Source organism: Brassica rapa, chromosome A03 (assembly GCF_000309985.2).
Source record: "Brassica rapa cultivar Chiifu-401-42 chromosome A03, CAAS_Brap_v3.01, whole genome shotgun sequence".
Taxonomy (NCBI): domain Eukaryota; kingdom Viridiplantae; phylum Streptophyta; class Magnoliopsida; order Brassicales; family Brassicaceae; genus Brassica; species Brassica rapa.
Window position 1 is genome coordinate 6,769,784 of NC_024797.2, and position 16,025 is coordinate 6,785,808.

The 16,025-nt window shown below is 35.3% G+C and overlaps 3 protein-coding genes across 10 annotated transcripts; 1 reads left to right on the plus strand and 2 right to left on the minus strand.

Moving 5' to 3' along the window:
• Positions 1–28: 28 nt before the first annotated feature.
• Positions 29–1,717, plus strand: LOC103857152 (putative F-box/FBD/LRR-repeat protein At5g56810). Its single transcript, XM_009134312.3, has 3 exons — positions 29–1,036; positions 1,145–1,282; positions 1,366–1,717. The coding sequence occupies exons 1-3, from the start codon at positions 83–85 to the stop codon at positions 1,645–1,647; spliced, it is 1,374 nt and encodes a 457-aa protein (XP_009132560.2). The 5' UTR covers positions 29–82; the 3' UTR covers positions 1,648–1,717.
• Positions 1,718–2,773: 1,056 nt separating this feature from the next.
• On the minus strand, positions 2,774–9,479 carry LOC103857153 (protein DETOXIFICATION 50). The gene has a single exon (XM_009134313.3). The coding sequence runs from the start codon at positions 4,480–4,482 to the stop codon at positions 2,959–2,961; it is 1,524 nt and encodes a 507-aa protein (XP_009132561.1). The 5' UTR covers positions 4,483–9,479; the 3' UTR covers positions 2,774–2,958.
• A 236-nt stretch (positions 9,480–9,715) lies between these two features.
• LOC103857154 (serine/arginine-rich splicing factor RS41) lies at positions 9,716–12,270 on the minus strand. Of its 8 annotated transcripts, none has more exons than XM_009134319.3 (6): positions 12,106–12,270; positions 11,782–11,892; positions 10,979–11,091; positions 10,319–10,894; positions 10,065–10,276; positions 9,716–9,974 (listed from the first exon to the last, which is right to left on the minus strand). In XM_009134319.3, the coding sequence occupies exons 2-6, from the start codon at positions 11,885–11,887 to the stop codon at positions 9,944–9,946; spliced, it is 1,038 nt and encodes a 345-aa protein (XP_009132567.1). In that variant the 5' UTR covers positions 11,888–11,892; positions 12,106–12,270; the 3' UTR covers positions 9,716–9,943. The 8 variants fall into 8 exon arrangements, with proteins under 8 accessions (XP_009132567.1, XP_009132568.1, XP_033144086.1 ...); XM_009134320.3 differs by adding an exon at positions 11,265–11,525 and having other exon boundaries at positions 10,065–10,894; positions 12,106–12,245; XM_033288195.1 differs by adding an exon at positions 11,169–11,525 and having other exon boundaries at positions 10,065–10,894; positions 12,106–12,245.
• Positions 12,271–16,025: the final 3,755 nt, after the last annotated feature.

Genomic DNA, 16,025 nt, shown 5'->3' on the forward strand with positions numbered 1-16,025 from the left:
GGGCAAAGAAATCAACTTATACTTAATTTGGAAAAATATCAATATTATGAATGTTATTATTTTCATATAAATACACAATAATATGCGACAAAGAGAAGTCGCCCTGACAAAATTTAAGGTCCCATATCTCTCCTTTCCTCTACGCTTCAGATCTCAAACGATGAAAGCTGCAAGATTGGGAAGTGAAGAGGTTACGTATCCAGATAGGATCAGTCAGCTACCTGACGATTTGCTCTTACGAATCCTCTCATTGGTTCCGGTAAGAACTGCAATGTCCACAAGCTTATTGTCTAAACGATGGAAACCTGTGTGGAAGATGATGCCAATGCTCGTGTATGACGAAACATGTCCTTACATTGGTTCTCTTGGATTTGACCTATTTTGTGGCGTGTCCTTGCCGTTACATGAAGCTCTCAAAACCCTAAATCTCAAACTTGGGAAGTACTCTGATTCCATAGATACTCTATTATTCCCAAACATTGGTTCCAATCTCCTAGATATGACAATCAATTTGAATTATTATTATGGTTATTACACTCCCATCAAGTTCCCAAATAACCTCAACGTTTTCAAAACACTCTTTGTCTTGAAACTTCAAGGCAAGATTGTTCTAGACGTTGTCGATTCTCCTGTTTGTTTCCCTTCCCTGAAAATTTTGCACCTCACATGTGTGGATTTCCAATGCGAAGAATCTTTCACAAGATTGTTATCGTCTTGTCCTGTTCTTGAAGATCTCTTCCTCCAAAGACTTTGCAGTGGTGGCCGTTTTTTGTTCAACATGTCAGTCCCTTCTTTACAGAGATTATCCATTACATCAGAACCAGCCTATTATGGATCCGATGAACCAAGACTCGAGATAAGCACTCCTTGTTTGAAGTACTTAAAGATCTTCGATCGCTGCGGTTATTATAACTTTCTTGAGGATATGCCTAAACTGGTGGAGGCAGATGTATCAGTTGATATGTCCAAAAATGAAAATCTTCTGAGAGTTCTTTCTTCCGTTGAGCATCTTGTGATATGTTTATATCCTTCAATGGTAAAACCCTTAAAATCTTTTAAATTTTTCCGCAATCTCGGTTTCATTTTTTTGAAGATATCATTTTATTTCAAGATTAAGTAACGTTGTTTTTTTTGTGTATAATAGGTTCTTGATCTAACGGATAGTTTAATCTTCAACCGGCTTCTTCATCTTGAACTAGACGTCTGCAACAGTTTTCGCTCTAATCTACTTCTGCGGTTGCTGAAATATTTTCCTAATTTACAATCTCTCAAGCTAGGTTGCGTAAGTTCACTTTTTCTCCCGTCTTTGTAATCAGTTTCAAGAACTTTGAAATTATCTAATCCGATACCTTTTATGTTTCCTAGACATATCCCAAAGATACCGAGGGTCAACTGTACTGTTTAGTCTCGGAACAGGGCTCTGTTCCTAAATGCTTGAGCTTCCATCTCGAGAATATTCAATGGACAGGCTATGGAGGAACACTAGATGAGCGAGAAGCCGCAGCTTATATTCTGAAAAACGCTCATCGTTTAAAGACTGCTACGATCAGATTACATACAACGTGCATGGAAAATGGTCAGATTATGATGAAGGATTTGACATCTATGTCCAAAGCTTTGGCCTCATGTCAGCTTGTAATTGAATAATACCCTAATATAATTTATTCTTCCGGGAAAATACATTTTGGATTTTAAATCTTTGAGTTGATTCGGACTATTATATTAGCATTTGAGATTCTATGATAAGTTCTGAAGATAGAGGTTTTTTTTTCGTTGACAAATCGAAAACATAGGAGTCTCTTTCCGACCGTATTCCTAAGTAGATATTAGTAGCTACTATAACTTTGTAGTATTTAATTCCATTGTTCTGATCATCTTACGACCAAGTATGGGAAAGACATTATAAGTTTGTAGATTGCTTTTGTTTTTTTTACATGAGACTGTGTTCCATGCGATTTGTCTCACAAATATTCGTACTAGAAACCTAATCTAGAAGCTATTCCAATTTGGGTTAGACTCAACAATGTTCCATACGATTTGATTACTGAGATTGGTTATTTCATATTGGTGCTTTTAGGCTATCTAGTTGGTGTCAGAAATCTCAATGGTTTCTCATCAGGATTAGCTCAAGCTAAAGTTGATATATCCAAACTTTTAGCTAATAACGTTGAAATGGAAACATATGAAGGAAATGTTATCACTCTAGAGGCTACTTATCGTAGATTACCTCCTATTTGCTCTTGATGTTGTATTGTTGGTCATCGTGAATCTGCTTGCTCGACTCTCAATCACCCTACCATTGTCCAAGGCAGGGGAATGTTGCTGATTTAGTTCAGACAGTAGATTCGCTGGGCACCGACTGTGTCTCTGATCCATTGGCTGTTCCACAATAGGTAATTTCCTCTCCTAAAGTCATTATCGATTCAGTTTCTACCACTACGATTGTATGGGAAACATATCCTAATGACAATTTTTGTCCTCATGAAACTACCTCTGCTTCTATGGTTAACCTTATTGCTTCTGATCCTACTGCTGAAGAGAAGTCTTCTGTAGAGTTAGCTCCCTTCTCTGACCGGATCTCAGCCACATATTCAGTTCATTATGAGAAAGCAACCATTATTTCACCATCGACGGCTAAAAGCCTAAAACATTGGAAACTTGCACACACGTAAAAAATATCTATGTTGATTTCGGTATTTTCCATAGAAAAGATTGTTAAAAAATAGAAAAAAAAATGTTTTTAGTGATTGATGTTAAAGTTGACAACTGCAAGCATACACCAAATTTTGTAACGACCAAAAATCTCTGGCATGATACCATTATCATACAAAACTTACATTAATAATCATTTAATGCTTTCCATCCAATTAAAGAACAAAGTTATCAGTTAATTCGAAAGAAAGTCATGAAACAGATCAATCTTCTATATCACTCCTAAAGAATTAAGTCTCATCATCCCTAATTATCAACCTTCCCAACCTCCACATCTACACCATCGCCACTGCTTCCTCCATCCACAGCCGTGAGCTCCTTAGCCCTTACGGCCTCCAGTTCCCAGTCAGTCCTACACGTCGCCACCATCATACCACCCACACACGACATCTGCGCCGCGAGCATCCCTAGCCAAAGTCCCTTGAAACCAAACCCAAACCAAAACGCCAGAACCATTCCCACCGGCATCCCAACCACATAAAACGCCGCCATGTTAACATTAGCCCCGATCCTCGGCCTCGCCGACCCTCTAAGAACGCCGCATCCCGTCGTCTGAGGGCAGTTCCCAAGCTCGCAAAGGCCAACGATGGGGAGTACCATCGAAGTCAACTTAATGATCTCCTCATCATCCGTGAAAAGCCTCGCCCACATGTTTCTGACCGAGACGGTGAACGTGAGGGCAGTGAACCCTAGGGCGATGCTGAGACCGAGCCCGACAACGGCCGCTCTCCTCGCTCTCATTGGTCGGTCCGAGCCCAGTTCGTTCCCGACACGTGTCGAGACACCGAAGCTTAAAGAGCTAGGGAAAATGTAGACGAGAGAAGTGATTTGGATGAGTATCCCCATCGAAGCAACGGTTGCTTTAGGGTTTATGAGAAACCCACAAAGCAGAATCATAATCTCGTAGCACCACCACTCGAGACAAACCGATACGCAGCTCGGTAACGCGAGATTGATCAGCTTCTTCCATTCTCTTACACTATCTTCAACCTCCTCCTCTACTAAAACCTCCTCGTTGAGACCTACCTTGTCTTCCAAGAAACGGATGTAGATGAAGAGAAACACGACAAGGTTGAAGTTTGAGACGACCCCACTCACGGCGATGCCTTTAATACCAAACCCGAGATACGAGACAAAGAGAAACGTGATGGGCAAGTGGAGAACACTCGCGACGGCCGTGCAGACTGATAAAGGAAGAGTCTTTGCTTGCGTCCTAAGGTAAACTCTCAAAGGGTGTAAGAAAGATTGAGCGACGAGGTCAGGAACAGAGTAAAGAAGAAAGATGTGAGCTTCAGAGGCAAGATCCTTGTCCTGTTTCAGAATTTCAAGAATCTTCTCGATGTTGATCCAAAGAAGTGAAACGGGGAGAGATGTGAGGAGGAGGAGGAGGATTCCTCGCCGGATAGTGGCTGTGACGAGGTTATAGCGTTTTGCGCCGAAGGCTTGAGAGCAGATTGATTCGACGCCCATGGTTAAACCGGAGAAGAGAGAGTAACCGGTTATGTTGGCGAATGCGAGTGCTAGGGAGCCTCCGGCGAGAGTTGGGCGGCCGAGGCCGCCGAGGAAGTACAGAGAGACGAAGGAGCGGAAGTAGAGGAGGAGACCTGTGAAGACTAATGGGAGAGAGATTCTTGCTATTGAGATTGCTTCGTTTGTGAAGTGGGTGAGAGGAGCAGAGTAGTTTTTATTTAAATGCAGTTTCTCATGAGGAGAGAGTTTTGGTAATAAAGGTATTGTACCTTCATCTCTGACAGAACTTGATTTATACATTCTGTTTGTTAGTCAAATGTCTGAGAGAGAGAATATAGAGAGAGAAAGTAAGAGATGGTGATTTTTGGGTGTGAAGAAGATTGGTTTATATAGAGAGAGAAAAAGTGTGTAGCATTCATTTGTGTTCCGATTTTGAACTTTTTTTCTTGTTTTTAGTCAAAAACTATTCACACACGCTTGATTGGAATTATATAACTTAAATAACACGGAACATGGTAACAAACAGAACAAGGGACGGGTCAAATTCTCATGTTTAACATACCACTAGACGAGTGGGAAGTAAACCTATTCAATAGAAACTTCTTCTCTCCACTCTACATCATTTCATGTTCATATATGTCTTAACTTTTCAAAGTCGCAAATTTACGCGGTGCGCCCCATCAGTTGAATTAGGGTCAAGGGCCAAATGGAGTTCGGAGTTATATGACCACTCAAAAAGGTATGAATAAATAATAAAATAAAAATAAAAGGTGCAATATAACACTTTTTGTGAATTCTTTTTCACATAAATTTTGGTCCCATAGTGTTTTTCTTTCGTCGTTTCTTGTTACTTGTTTGGTTTTTGTAATTTAATCGTAAGTTTTTTTTGTCGGAAAGAGAAATACAGGAAGAGTTATATACAAAGAAAATGTTAATCAATTAAGATATGGAAGTTAGTTAATATCTTAATTGATATTGGCTGGTTGGACGTTGACCAGGAAATACAGTGTTCAGGCAAAATACTGTTCAACACTGGAGAAAATAATGGAATTTTGTTTTGGGACCAAAAGCAATAAAGGAAGAGAGAACTTGTAATATGGGACAAGAACAAAAAAAAAACAATTATGCTGCTACGTTCCTATACACTATTAAGAATTAATTTTAAAAATTATTCATATATATCAAATGCTGCATGCTGATGTTATCTAAGTATATTCAAGTAACTAATTACAAATTTTAGATCAATTGGATTCGGATTCATTTCGTTGAACTCCGTAAATGGAGGTTGGTGTGTCCAACGTCTTAACTTAAAATAACTAGTATTGCATTTTCTGGCTTTACCGTAAAGCTTTTTGAGGCATTCAGATTCCATCTCAAATCCATTGCCATTTGATCATGAAGATTTATCTATCTTAGTGTCTACTGTTTTATGTCTTATTTCATTTTTTTTGTATTGCATATTTTAATTAATGAAATTAAGGTTTGCGCAAAAAATATTTCTAAATTACTATATGAATATATATATTTGCCAATGTATAAATTCTTAAAAGTCGTACATGATGTATCCCCTTAAAGAGTAATCGATAGAAATTTTACTTTAAGTTATATTTTTATTTTATTTATTTTATAACAATTTCGCTATACTTTAAATGAATTCTGATGAATAAATGATCAAAAATAAAACTCTTGTAGTGATTGTATTATCGAACATATCTTATCTTTTGATTATTATTATTTTTCTGAGTGCTCACTGTCTTTTAGTATACGGGAATAAAATTTTGACAGCAAAAAAGTCTCCATTTGATAAACTTCTCTTTTTTTTTGGCATCCTTTGATAAACTTCTTTTGATAAGTAATACGAGTATAAGCATTTCGGTCCATCGAATTTAATTTACACGTTGTATAACGCATTGAATAAAAAGGACATAGCACAAACTGTTGGGAACAACATGTGCTCAAACCCAATTTCCTTTTCATATTTGAATTCTCTTTCTCATTGTGATGTTTTGCAAATGGATTTTGTCCTTATTTGAACATATATAAATGAACAACCAATATAAGTTCTTGGAAATTTACATATATATAAAATGTTTACATTAAAGTTTGGCATCTAGTTTTAATTTTTTTTATGAAAAAGGGAGGTGGTCATGTTTATCTTGTCGACGATGGCATTTCGTCGACGCTGTGTATGTTTTTCTGCCGTACCTTCTTGTCCTATATATATTGTCTTCTTTTGTACTTGGTTGCTACAAAATAATATATTGTCCATATGCTGACAAACAAAGTCAATACGTGTATAAAAAGCATATATGCCTATTTCTGCTCTTTTTTTATGATTTCATAAAGTACACTGAATCAAATATATATATAAAACGCCTTTCAGTAAGATCTTCCTCTGAAATTTATGTGCTAGAGAATCACACGTGTTGCTCCCATCAAGATAAATATAATCAATGGATCATATGAGAACTAAAATAGTTTGAAAAAAAAAAGAAAAGTAAAAACAAAAATAAATTATGATACAATGAAAGACAAAAACAGAGATCCAGTTATCTAAATTTTACGGAGAAAATGAGGAAAAAAAATCTACAAAATTTGTGTGATATCAATAAAATAAAATATAAGCTTAGTGTTTTAGTTTTATTCAGTTAGTTTTTAAATATGGCTCTACATCTATTTGGTTCAATGTATGAAAGATAAATATATATACATACATATCAATGTAGTTCACCATGAGGAAGCAAACTATAACAAAAAACAACAAATTATTTTGACTTGACTTGTATGTAAGATAAATAGTCAAATAGTAAAAGAAAAATTGAGAATACTCGGTGGAAAAAGTTATGGAATAGTCATATAATATAAAGAGCTAGTTTTAGTAGATTGATGATGTGCTTTTATTATAGTTTGAACACGCTCACTAGTCATTCTATGGCATAAGCTTTCAGAGGCTAAACCGTAAGAAATACAGGTGGACACTACCAAGATTAGTCATGGGATCTGTTGACTGAACATTATAAATTTCAACTGGTATCTAAAACGCGTGTAGGACTTCATCAATGAATAAAGTTGCCGAGAAAAATAGTTTACAACAAAAAAAGTTAGCGAGATAACTATGTTTGATAATATAGTTTAACATCTTCCTTAACCCATCTTTACAGCTCAGATAAGATTTAATGGAATGCTATTAGGTGTAATCTATGACAGATACTTTTTTCTTCATTTACTTAAGATAATCATCGCTAAATAGATCATAAATTATATATATATTACTATAGTTGTACAAAGAAGAGACAAAAGAAGAGTTTTTCTTTATAGCCGAAAAAAATCGAAATTGAGTAAGTCAAAAGTAAGAAGCGTTGTTGGAGCAAAAGCAACAAAGATTGGAATTGTTGTCAAGGGGGGCTTCACTCATTTTGACGGCTTTCACATCAAACGGTCGACATTTCCCTAACATCACATTTCACATTTAAATTCCATTTATTTATTTTTATAATGCTCAGTGCATCTAATAAGTAGTTGGCGAAGTGGAACAATCACTATTCAATTTGAAGCAGGGAAACATACAGTCTCCCCTCTCAATAATTTTATGTTTAGAGTTATCACCTCATATATTTTGTGTATATCATCCAAAGTTTTTGTTCTATTTTTAATGTAAAATGTTACTCATTTTGTTTTACAAAGATTGTTATTTTGAGATTTTTGTCATTTTTTTCTTGTTAAACAATTTATTTACCATTCTAATACAATTTATATTTATTTTAAACTTGATACTAATTTTTAAAATGCACTGATCTTATAAATAATTTTATTTACCCCAAATAATATTGGTTAATTATGTATAATTAATAACAATATAAATATATTTAGATCATCTTTTAATTTATGTGAAAATGTTAAACTGACATTTTTTGTGAAACAGAAAGAGTGATACAAAATAATGTGTTACATCTGGATTTGTTTTAAATCATAGTGCACCAGTAAAAATTCAGAGCATTCGTTGGGCCGGGTGTATTCCTAAAAGAATAAGAAAATCGAGTTTTAAAATTGTTATAAATATAGGTCTAAAGATTGTATAGTTATTAATTCACATAATAATATACAAACTCTAAAACATGTATCTGCCAACGTTTTGCTCTTTTTTTTTCTTCGAGTTTGATTCGCATTTATTCACAACATAATGATTTGTATCTGCTAGTCTCAAATCAAATATAATTTCAGATTCAAAAGCTATGAAAAAATAGTTGTATAAAAAGCTTTTATTTAATTTTGGAGGTTTTGTTTTAATATAAAGGAAAACAAAATACCTTCAATCGATATTCTCTATTGAATCCAATTTTACCAATAAATAAAAAATGCAAATGGTTACAAAATAGGAAACCTAGAGTGCTGACAAAAAAAAAGGAAACCTAGAGCCAAAAAGGCTCGCAGGAACCAAGCGGTCGGAGCAACCGGCCACCTCGACTAACACACTGCCATCAGATTTACATAGAGCACAAACCAAATATGATAATACCACAACTTGACCAAAAAAAAAAAAAAAAAGATAATACCACAACTAATAGTGCGAAATTTGAAACTATCGAGCGAGTGCGAGAAGTGGAGGCAATGTCTCCAAAATGAGAGATTTCAAGAGAAAGAGACAATATAATTAGATGTCAATTTCCAATTTTCAAAATTTTCTTGTTTGATTAAAATTTCTTAAATATCGTGGACTATTTGGTGACATTACCTCTACATGTTTCTTGGACATGAAAACGGATTGGTGAGAACAAGCTAAGCGTTGACGTACCTATCACAAACATCCTTTTAAGATAGAATAGTTGATTGCGTTCGCTGCTTGAATTTGCATGTGATCGATAATAATGTGTTGGAGTTGCGTTTCTAGACTCTCATGTCTCAAGAATAGAGACACTCTCTTTTTCTTTACTTTTTCTAGTAATTTTAGCCTAATAAGTAACCACCCTCCCACTCACTCTTTGCAGCACCTCTCACTTGTTGTAATGTTTCTGCCTAACTTTATATTCGACTATTTTCATCCTCATCTTTAGTTAGTTACCCATCACATTATAATATATGACACTAGCACCACAATTTTATTATTCTATTTTCACTATATTGGTTCAAAGGTGCGTATTTAACCCCCAACAATTCCTCCAATAAATAGAAAATAAAATTCCTCCACAAATCCCATGTTACGTTATACGGTTTCAATTGTATATTTGAATTACAATTTTCTAATTAAACCCCCCTAACCATTAGCTTCTTTCCTTTAGCATTCTGTAAAATACATTGTCAAACGCTGAAACATGTTATATATGTAATGTCAAATCATATTTGAGAGTTAAACACACGCAAAATTACGTTTAACACTGGCAAAGTCCTATCTTTAATGGCTAAACTGAACTTCTGTCTGATTTTCACTCGGCTCATCAGGGTTTGAATCCCCACTTGGGTTACTGGCCTAATGGGCCAGGCCAATATGATAGTGTCTACGTCACCATGTCAGGGATTTTTAAACATACACAAGAAGAGCTTATAAAACCATCTACTGAGAAATAGTGATCCCAAGGAAAGTGCAGTTTTCACCAGTGCTACAATAATCGAATTCGAAGGAGTCCAACAAAATGTAAATGAAGTTTGCAAGAGCACTTGAACAAAGACTCAAAATAACACACACTAAAACTAAAGATAACATAGCAAAGACTTCACACAACAGCTACTTTGCGAGAGAGACATCATCATCTGTTTGGTCCATACATCATTCTTCTGCTGGAGGCGAACGAGAGTGGCTGATTCAGTTCAAAGCAACAAAGAGTGTTAAAGTATGGTATTGATAACAAAAAAAAAAGTAATTTTAAGATAGTTTTGCGATGGTGTACCTCTCGCGTATGGGGCTTTCTGCACCATCATATCCTCTTCCAGCCTCTTCTTCTTCCATTATCGGTCCCGGGCTTTCGACTTGACCATTCTCAGGGCTAGACTTAGACCTTGACCTCTCCCTCCGCTTCTCATACGGAGGAGGGCTCCTGCTTTCACCACGTCCGTTTCTTGGACTACGGTCCCTCACAGCTCCATTCTCTGGGCTAGCCTCCTTCTCCCTCCTACGGTCATCTCTCTTGTAATCAGGACTAGCCTCCTCCCTCCTACGGTCATCTCTCTTGTAGTCAGGGCTAGCCTCCCTCTCCCTCCTGCGATCATCCCTCTTGTAGTCAGGGCTAACTCTGGCTCTCCTGTAAGGACTCGGGCTGCGTCTTCCCCTGCCGTAATCAGGGCTAGTCCTCTCCTTTCTGTGTCCAACAGGACTAGCGCCTCGTCCATAGTCAGGACTGCCTCTTTCTCTTCTGTAAGGACTGGGTGATCGCCTTCTCCTATCGGGCGACCTATCACGACGCCTCTCGGGACTGTATCCGTTTCCTCTCGCATCATCATCCTTCATTGCATACTCCACTGAGATCACCTTGTCCATCAGCTTACTCGAATTCGTAGCCTCCAGTGCTCTGGTGGCGTCTTCTTGCAACTCGTATTGGATAAATGCGAAGTTCCTTCTGATCCTAACGTTAACGATTTTTCCATACGGCTCGAAGTGTCTCTCCAAGTCACGAGTCCTAGTGCTCTCTGCGTCGAAGTTGATGACGAACAGAGTCTTGGAAGGTCGCAGGCTTGATGATCTCCTTGAACCACTTGATCTTGTAGGAGCTCCACGCTCGTTCTACAAAAAAACCATTAAAAATTAGCATTCATTCACTAAATCTGTTATAAGAGTAGTAAAGAAACGATAAGTCAATTTTGCTACCTTAGTCCACTCAACACGGAGTCTGCGTCCCTTACGGCCATACTCATAGCGGTCAAGCGCTCGGATAGCATCTTCAGCATCCCTTTCGTTTTCCATATAGACAAAAGCAAACCCTGGAGAAAGAAACAAAACAAGCAGAGGTTCAGAACATAAGAATAGTCAAATAAACTAAAACCTAAGTAGAAGAAACCTCATCCAACACGAAGAAGACCGTTCTCCTTCGAACATTCACTAGAGCCTAAAAAGTCTTCAAACTATTAAGTAACAAATAAAGTAGTTTACAGACCTTGCACAATGGGAATAATATGACAACTGAAAACGTTGAGGATCAATAGACGGAATCGTGAACAGAGAAATAAGGTAGTGCATACTCCACATTTGAGCTGCTGTGAGAGAGAGAGAGAGGTTGGTATGAGGGGGGGAATGAAATGCACAACTAAGTCGAGGATATGGGGAAGGTAGTGTGCTATAGCGGATGAGGGACGATGGATATTTTCGTATGTATTGGTCCATCAAAGGCGAATGGGCATCCCAAGAAAAAGATTTCCTGCGCCAAATGAAAACGTTGAGTATGGCGTTCTTTACCCTAAAATGACTTTGATATTTTCTCTTCTGTCTGCTTCAATGCGTGATGATGTGGGGGATGCAGCAGAGAACAAGACACTTGGAAAGAAGGAACGGATTCGAGTTTATGAATTGATGGAATCGAGTTTGGCTTTGTTCATCATCGGATTTGTAGTGGTTTGTTTAATCTCATCCCAAGGAGAGCACAAAGAATAAGAAACAAACAACAAGCATCTTACCAGCTTTCATGTCAACCCTGTCGACCTTGCCGTATCTTCTGAAAAGCCTCTCAAGATCACCTTCACGAGCGTCATACTCAAAGTTCCCACAGAACACAGGTCTCATCTTTCCTACACAGAAACACTATTTATTAAACAATCTTACCAAGCAAAAAGCAACCAACAACAAAATAATATTACTTCCAAAGAACCAAGTTTACTTCTAAAGTATTCATCTTTGTAGCAGATGATAAAACCTCAGATCTGATATCAAATCTTAGCAAATTGAATTTGAAAAGAGAGATACTGAACTTCATCAGATGGTGAAATCTATTTCAGTTTTACCTTTAGCGAGAGGTTGAAAAGCCCTTACCGGCCGTCGACAGTCGAAACCCTAGAAGAGGACGAAGAAGAAGAAGGCCCTTTAGATTTGTTTTTTGGCTTTCTTCGAGCCTCGCGAGAGATAATGAATGTGAGAAACTGATATTTTTGGCCCTTTTTGACTTTAAATAAGTATTGCAAGTTTTTTTTTTTGTGTAAGCATTTAAAAATATGAATCCTAAATGATATTAACTGAAAGTTGTTTTTAATATGCAATATATACATTTTTATCTATTTATAAACTTATATCTTTCAAAATTTTAATCAAATATAAGAGTTTGGGATGTAATTGACTTTTTTTTTTGTAAACACAATTGACTATTTCACTGTATATTGTAACAAATAAATGTTACGCAGCTAATAGCCAAACTATTGACGTCAAATTAACATTTAAAACACTTTTGTCCGGCAACTAATAGTCTAATACGACAATTTGACAACACAAATTAATTAAAAAGAAATACTCACTTTTTGTATTTGTAGTTGTTGCAGTGTTCATGACAAAAAAAAAAAAAAAAGAAGTTGTTGCAGTGTCATTGTACTTGATCAAAATCTAGCATATGGAAGAATCAGATATCCTCAGTTTTAGATTGTTTATACTTTTTGTATTTGGAACGGTATGCTTCTTTTTTCCTATCATGAACTGTTTTGGTTCAAAAAAAAGAGAACTGTTTTGGTTCATCACACAAACTTGCGATACTGATCATATAACTCTCATTAGAAGAATTAATAAGAGTGTATCTCTTGCAAGTTGCAAGGCTCTTCAAAGCCATGACCCATATCAAACACATTATAGACGAATTTGTCTTTACACGTTTTAGCAGCCTCAATTATAATCGTCATTTTCTGTCTGGTCCGGTTTGTTTTTAAGTTTTGTGAAATTTATACGGAACTAAGACATTACTCTTCTTTAATTTGTTCGGTTTGGTTTTTATGCAAACTCTCCCTATTTCAACGACTTTCAATTCCTTTGGAGCTCTAAGATCATCGAAGCTATATCCCATTGGTTTTCACTAAAACAGCATTTGGTTATGTGAAAACCAACATAACCAAATGCTTCTGAAAGCTATTGGTTTCACTAAAAGCAAGCCAATTTTGATCAAGAACAGTCTTACATAGTCAAAAGAAACATACCCTTAATCTAGTGAGTTTTCAAAGAAGAATACCCCATCCTCAAAACCAACGTAAGATAATTTGGAAGAGAATACCATCAAAGAATCAATCATTCAACAAAAAAAAACTAACTCAAAGAGGAAGGTGAAGCTTTTTATTAGTCTACCTTAAGTCTAAGCACCGAGTTCAATCAAAAAAAAGTCTAAGCACCGACAAAGCTAGTTCCGGCCAATATGACCACTCTTGATACTAAGTTCTGGTCTTCCCTCCGACACCAGTGTACATAATCCCAGCTCTAAATGTTACTGTCAGATATTTGTGTTCCCAATAACAAAATCGATGTGTTATTACTATGAATTAAATGAAACCGAGGTGATCAAATCTCGAATAGAGTCGATATTTTCTTTTTACTTCAGTCGTATGTGAAATAGATAGAAAATTTCAGATTGCATTAGGGTGTTAGTGATTTAGAAGGAGGATGACGAGAATGTATTCTTTCACATTGTCAATCAGTTTAAACCCCCTCCCCCCCACTTGTTTCGGATAAAATGGTCTTTACAAACATTTTTGTAATCCGTAATCACCACGCAATTCATTAGGTAGACTTTCCCAACTACGTCGCCATCTTTATTAAAATTGAAAAAATATCTCGACCATTAAATGTTTAAAGTTAATTTTCTTCATAGTTCGTATGTTGTATTATTTTTGGTTAGTCATTTTCAACATCAATGTGAAGATATTTTTTTTTCTGAACAAGCGTGTTGTAGGCCGTTAAAACAGGTTTCAAAGCATAGACAGTTACACATGATGGACCACAAAACACGTGAACAATGTAGGACCAAAACAAAAAATGAAGTGGACATGTGTTTGAAGTGTTTACGAACCAATCGCAAAGTTGCATGAGAAACAATCTAAGAAAAGATTCGTGAATGAATTAAAGTTTACACTTACAGTGAATTTAGCTCCAAGTTAGATTATCCTGATAAAATTTAGGTTCATGGAGAGTTTAGTTCCTAATTAGTTTATCTTAAAAACTCATATCACTAAAATAGCATAATTCAAAATTTTGTGTTTAATTTACATGTTTGCCAATAAACTGTATTTGCTTTTTTCCTCGTACATTTAATTTTTTTTTTGTTTCTTTTACTTTTACATTTTATATTTGTTTCTCTTGCATTTACAAAGAGCATCAGAGTAGTTTTTCAACATTTAATCTTGTTTCTAGTAGATCAAATGTAAAAACAAAAACTTAGTTCAGAAAGTAAGACACAGTACTTTTAAATCGGAATTGATGTACTTATATCAAGAAGATAATTAGAAATTAAAGATCTAACTGGTGACCATTAAAATAGGAAATGAAATGAGTAGGAAATGAATGAATAGAAACAAAATAAAATGAATGAAAATGAATATTTATTCCTTTTTGTTTCATATCAATTTTGATAAGAAATGTTTTTCTTCTATATTTCTTTAAAATTTAAGGAATGTCAAGGAATCAAACGCAACAAAAATTTCTTATAAATGGTGTAATTTTTAAGAAATGAGTAGGAATTAACTATTCCCTTTAATTCCCTATGTCACCAAATGTTTTGATTAGAACTAATCAAAAATTTTGCTATCTCTGTTCACCTAATCACCTTGTTAAAGTAAAGCCCTCATATATTTCATCTAGTGACCTAGGTACGACATTCGGTATCGATCGGATTCATGTCGGATATTTCAGATTTTAGGTATTTTGAAACTTAGGAAATTGATACCGTTTGAGTATTTTGAAATTTTGGATCGGATATGGTTCATTACTTCTCGGATCCGGCTCTGATCGGTTATATCTGAAATATCCAAAACTTCAAAATTTTATTGAATCTATCCAAAACATCTGACTCTAAAGCATTAACCTTATTCAAATCAAAATGGAGAACTCTTAATAATCTTAAAGACACCAAATCAAATGAAACCAATTCATCTTAACACAATAACAACCAAAGATGGTAATAATAATCAAGGGAAATTGGAAGTGGGAATAGCATTTAGGGTTAGAAAGTTACTTTACTAATCGATATGTCCAATTTATTCAAATACTTGTTTGGATCCCAAATATAATCTGGATCGATCCGTATTTTTGTATATCTGAATCCGACTTGAAATCCAATTTTTCGTATACCGCTTTGGATCTTCAGATCCAGAAAATATGCTCAAGCCCATAATAACCGCTTGGCTAACTTCCTTAAGTGCTCACGGATACCTCTACTAATACCACATGTTTTTACTTTTATCTCTCTTTTTGCCATTTTGGTGCACCTTCATTATTTCATTAATTTAGTTTTCTATTGAAAAAGTTAATGATCGACTTGATTAGTTTTAATCTATTCTATTAATATTGAAGTACAAAATAATTTTTGCCTATTTTAAAGTGATTTCTTATATATTCTTTATTTTTTAAACTAATTTTAACCATTTCATTTATTGTCTTTTTCAAATAATTTGACAAAATTTATTACTGAAGTTTGAAACATAATTTACATTTTTCAAATATTTTATTACATTTTACATTCTTTTTATTTATTCTTACTAATTACTTCATTAATTGTTTTTCGTTATGACATTATTTATTTTACGTGTTAACATTAACAATTTCACAGGTTGAATAAAATTACTCTATTTGTGAAAATAATTCAAACTGGTTAACAAATTATTTGTTTAGAAAATCAGTTAGATATGAATATTCAGATATCTGATCGGGTAAGAATCGATTATTTCAGATATCAGATTTT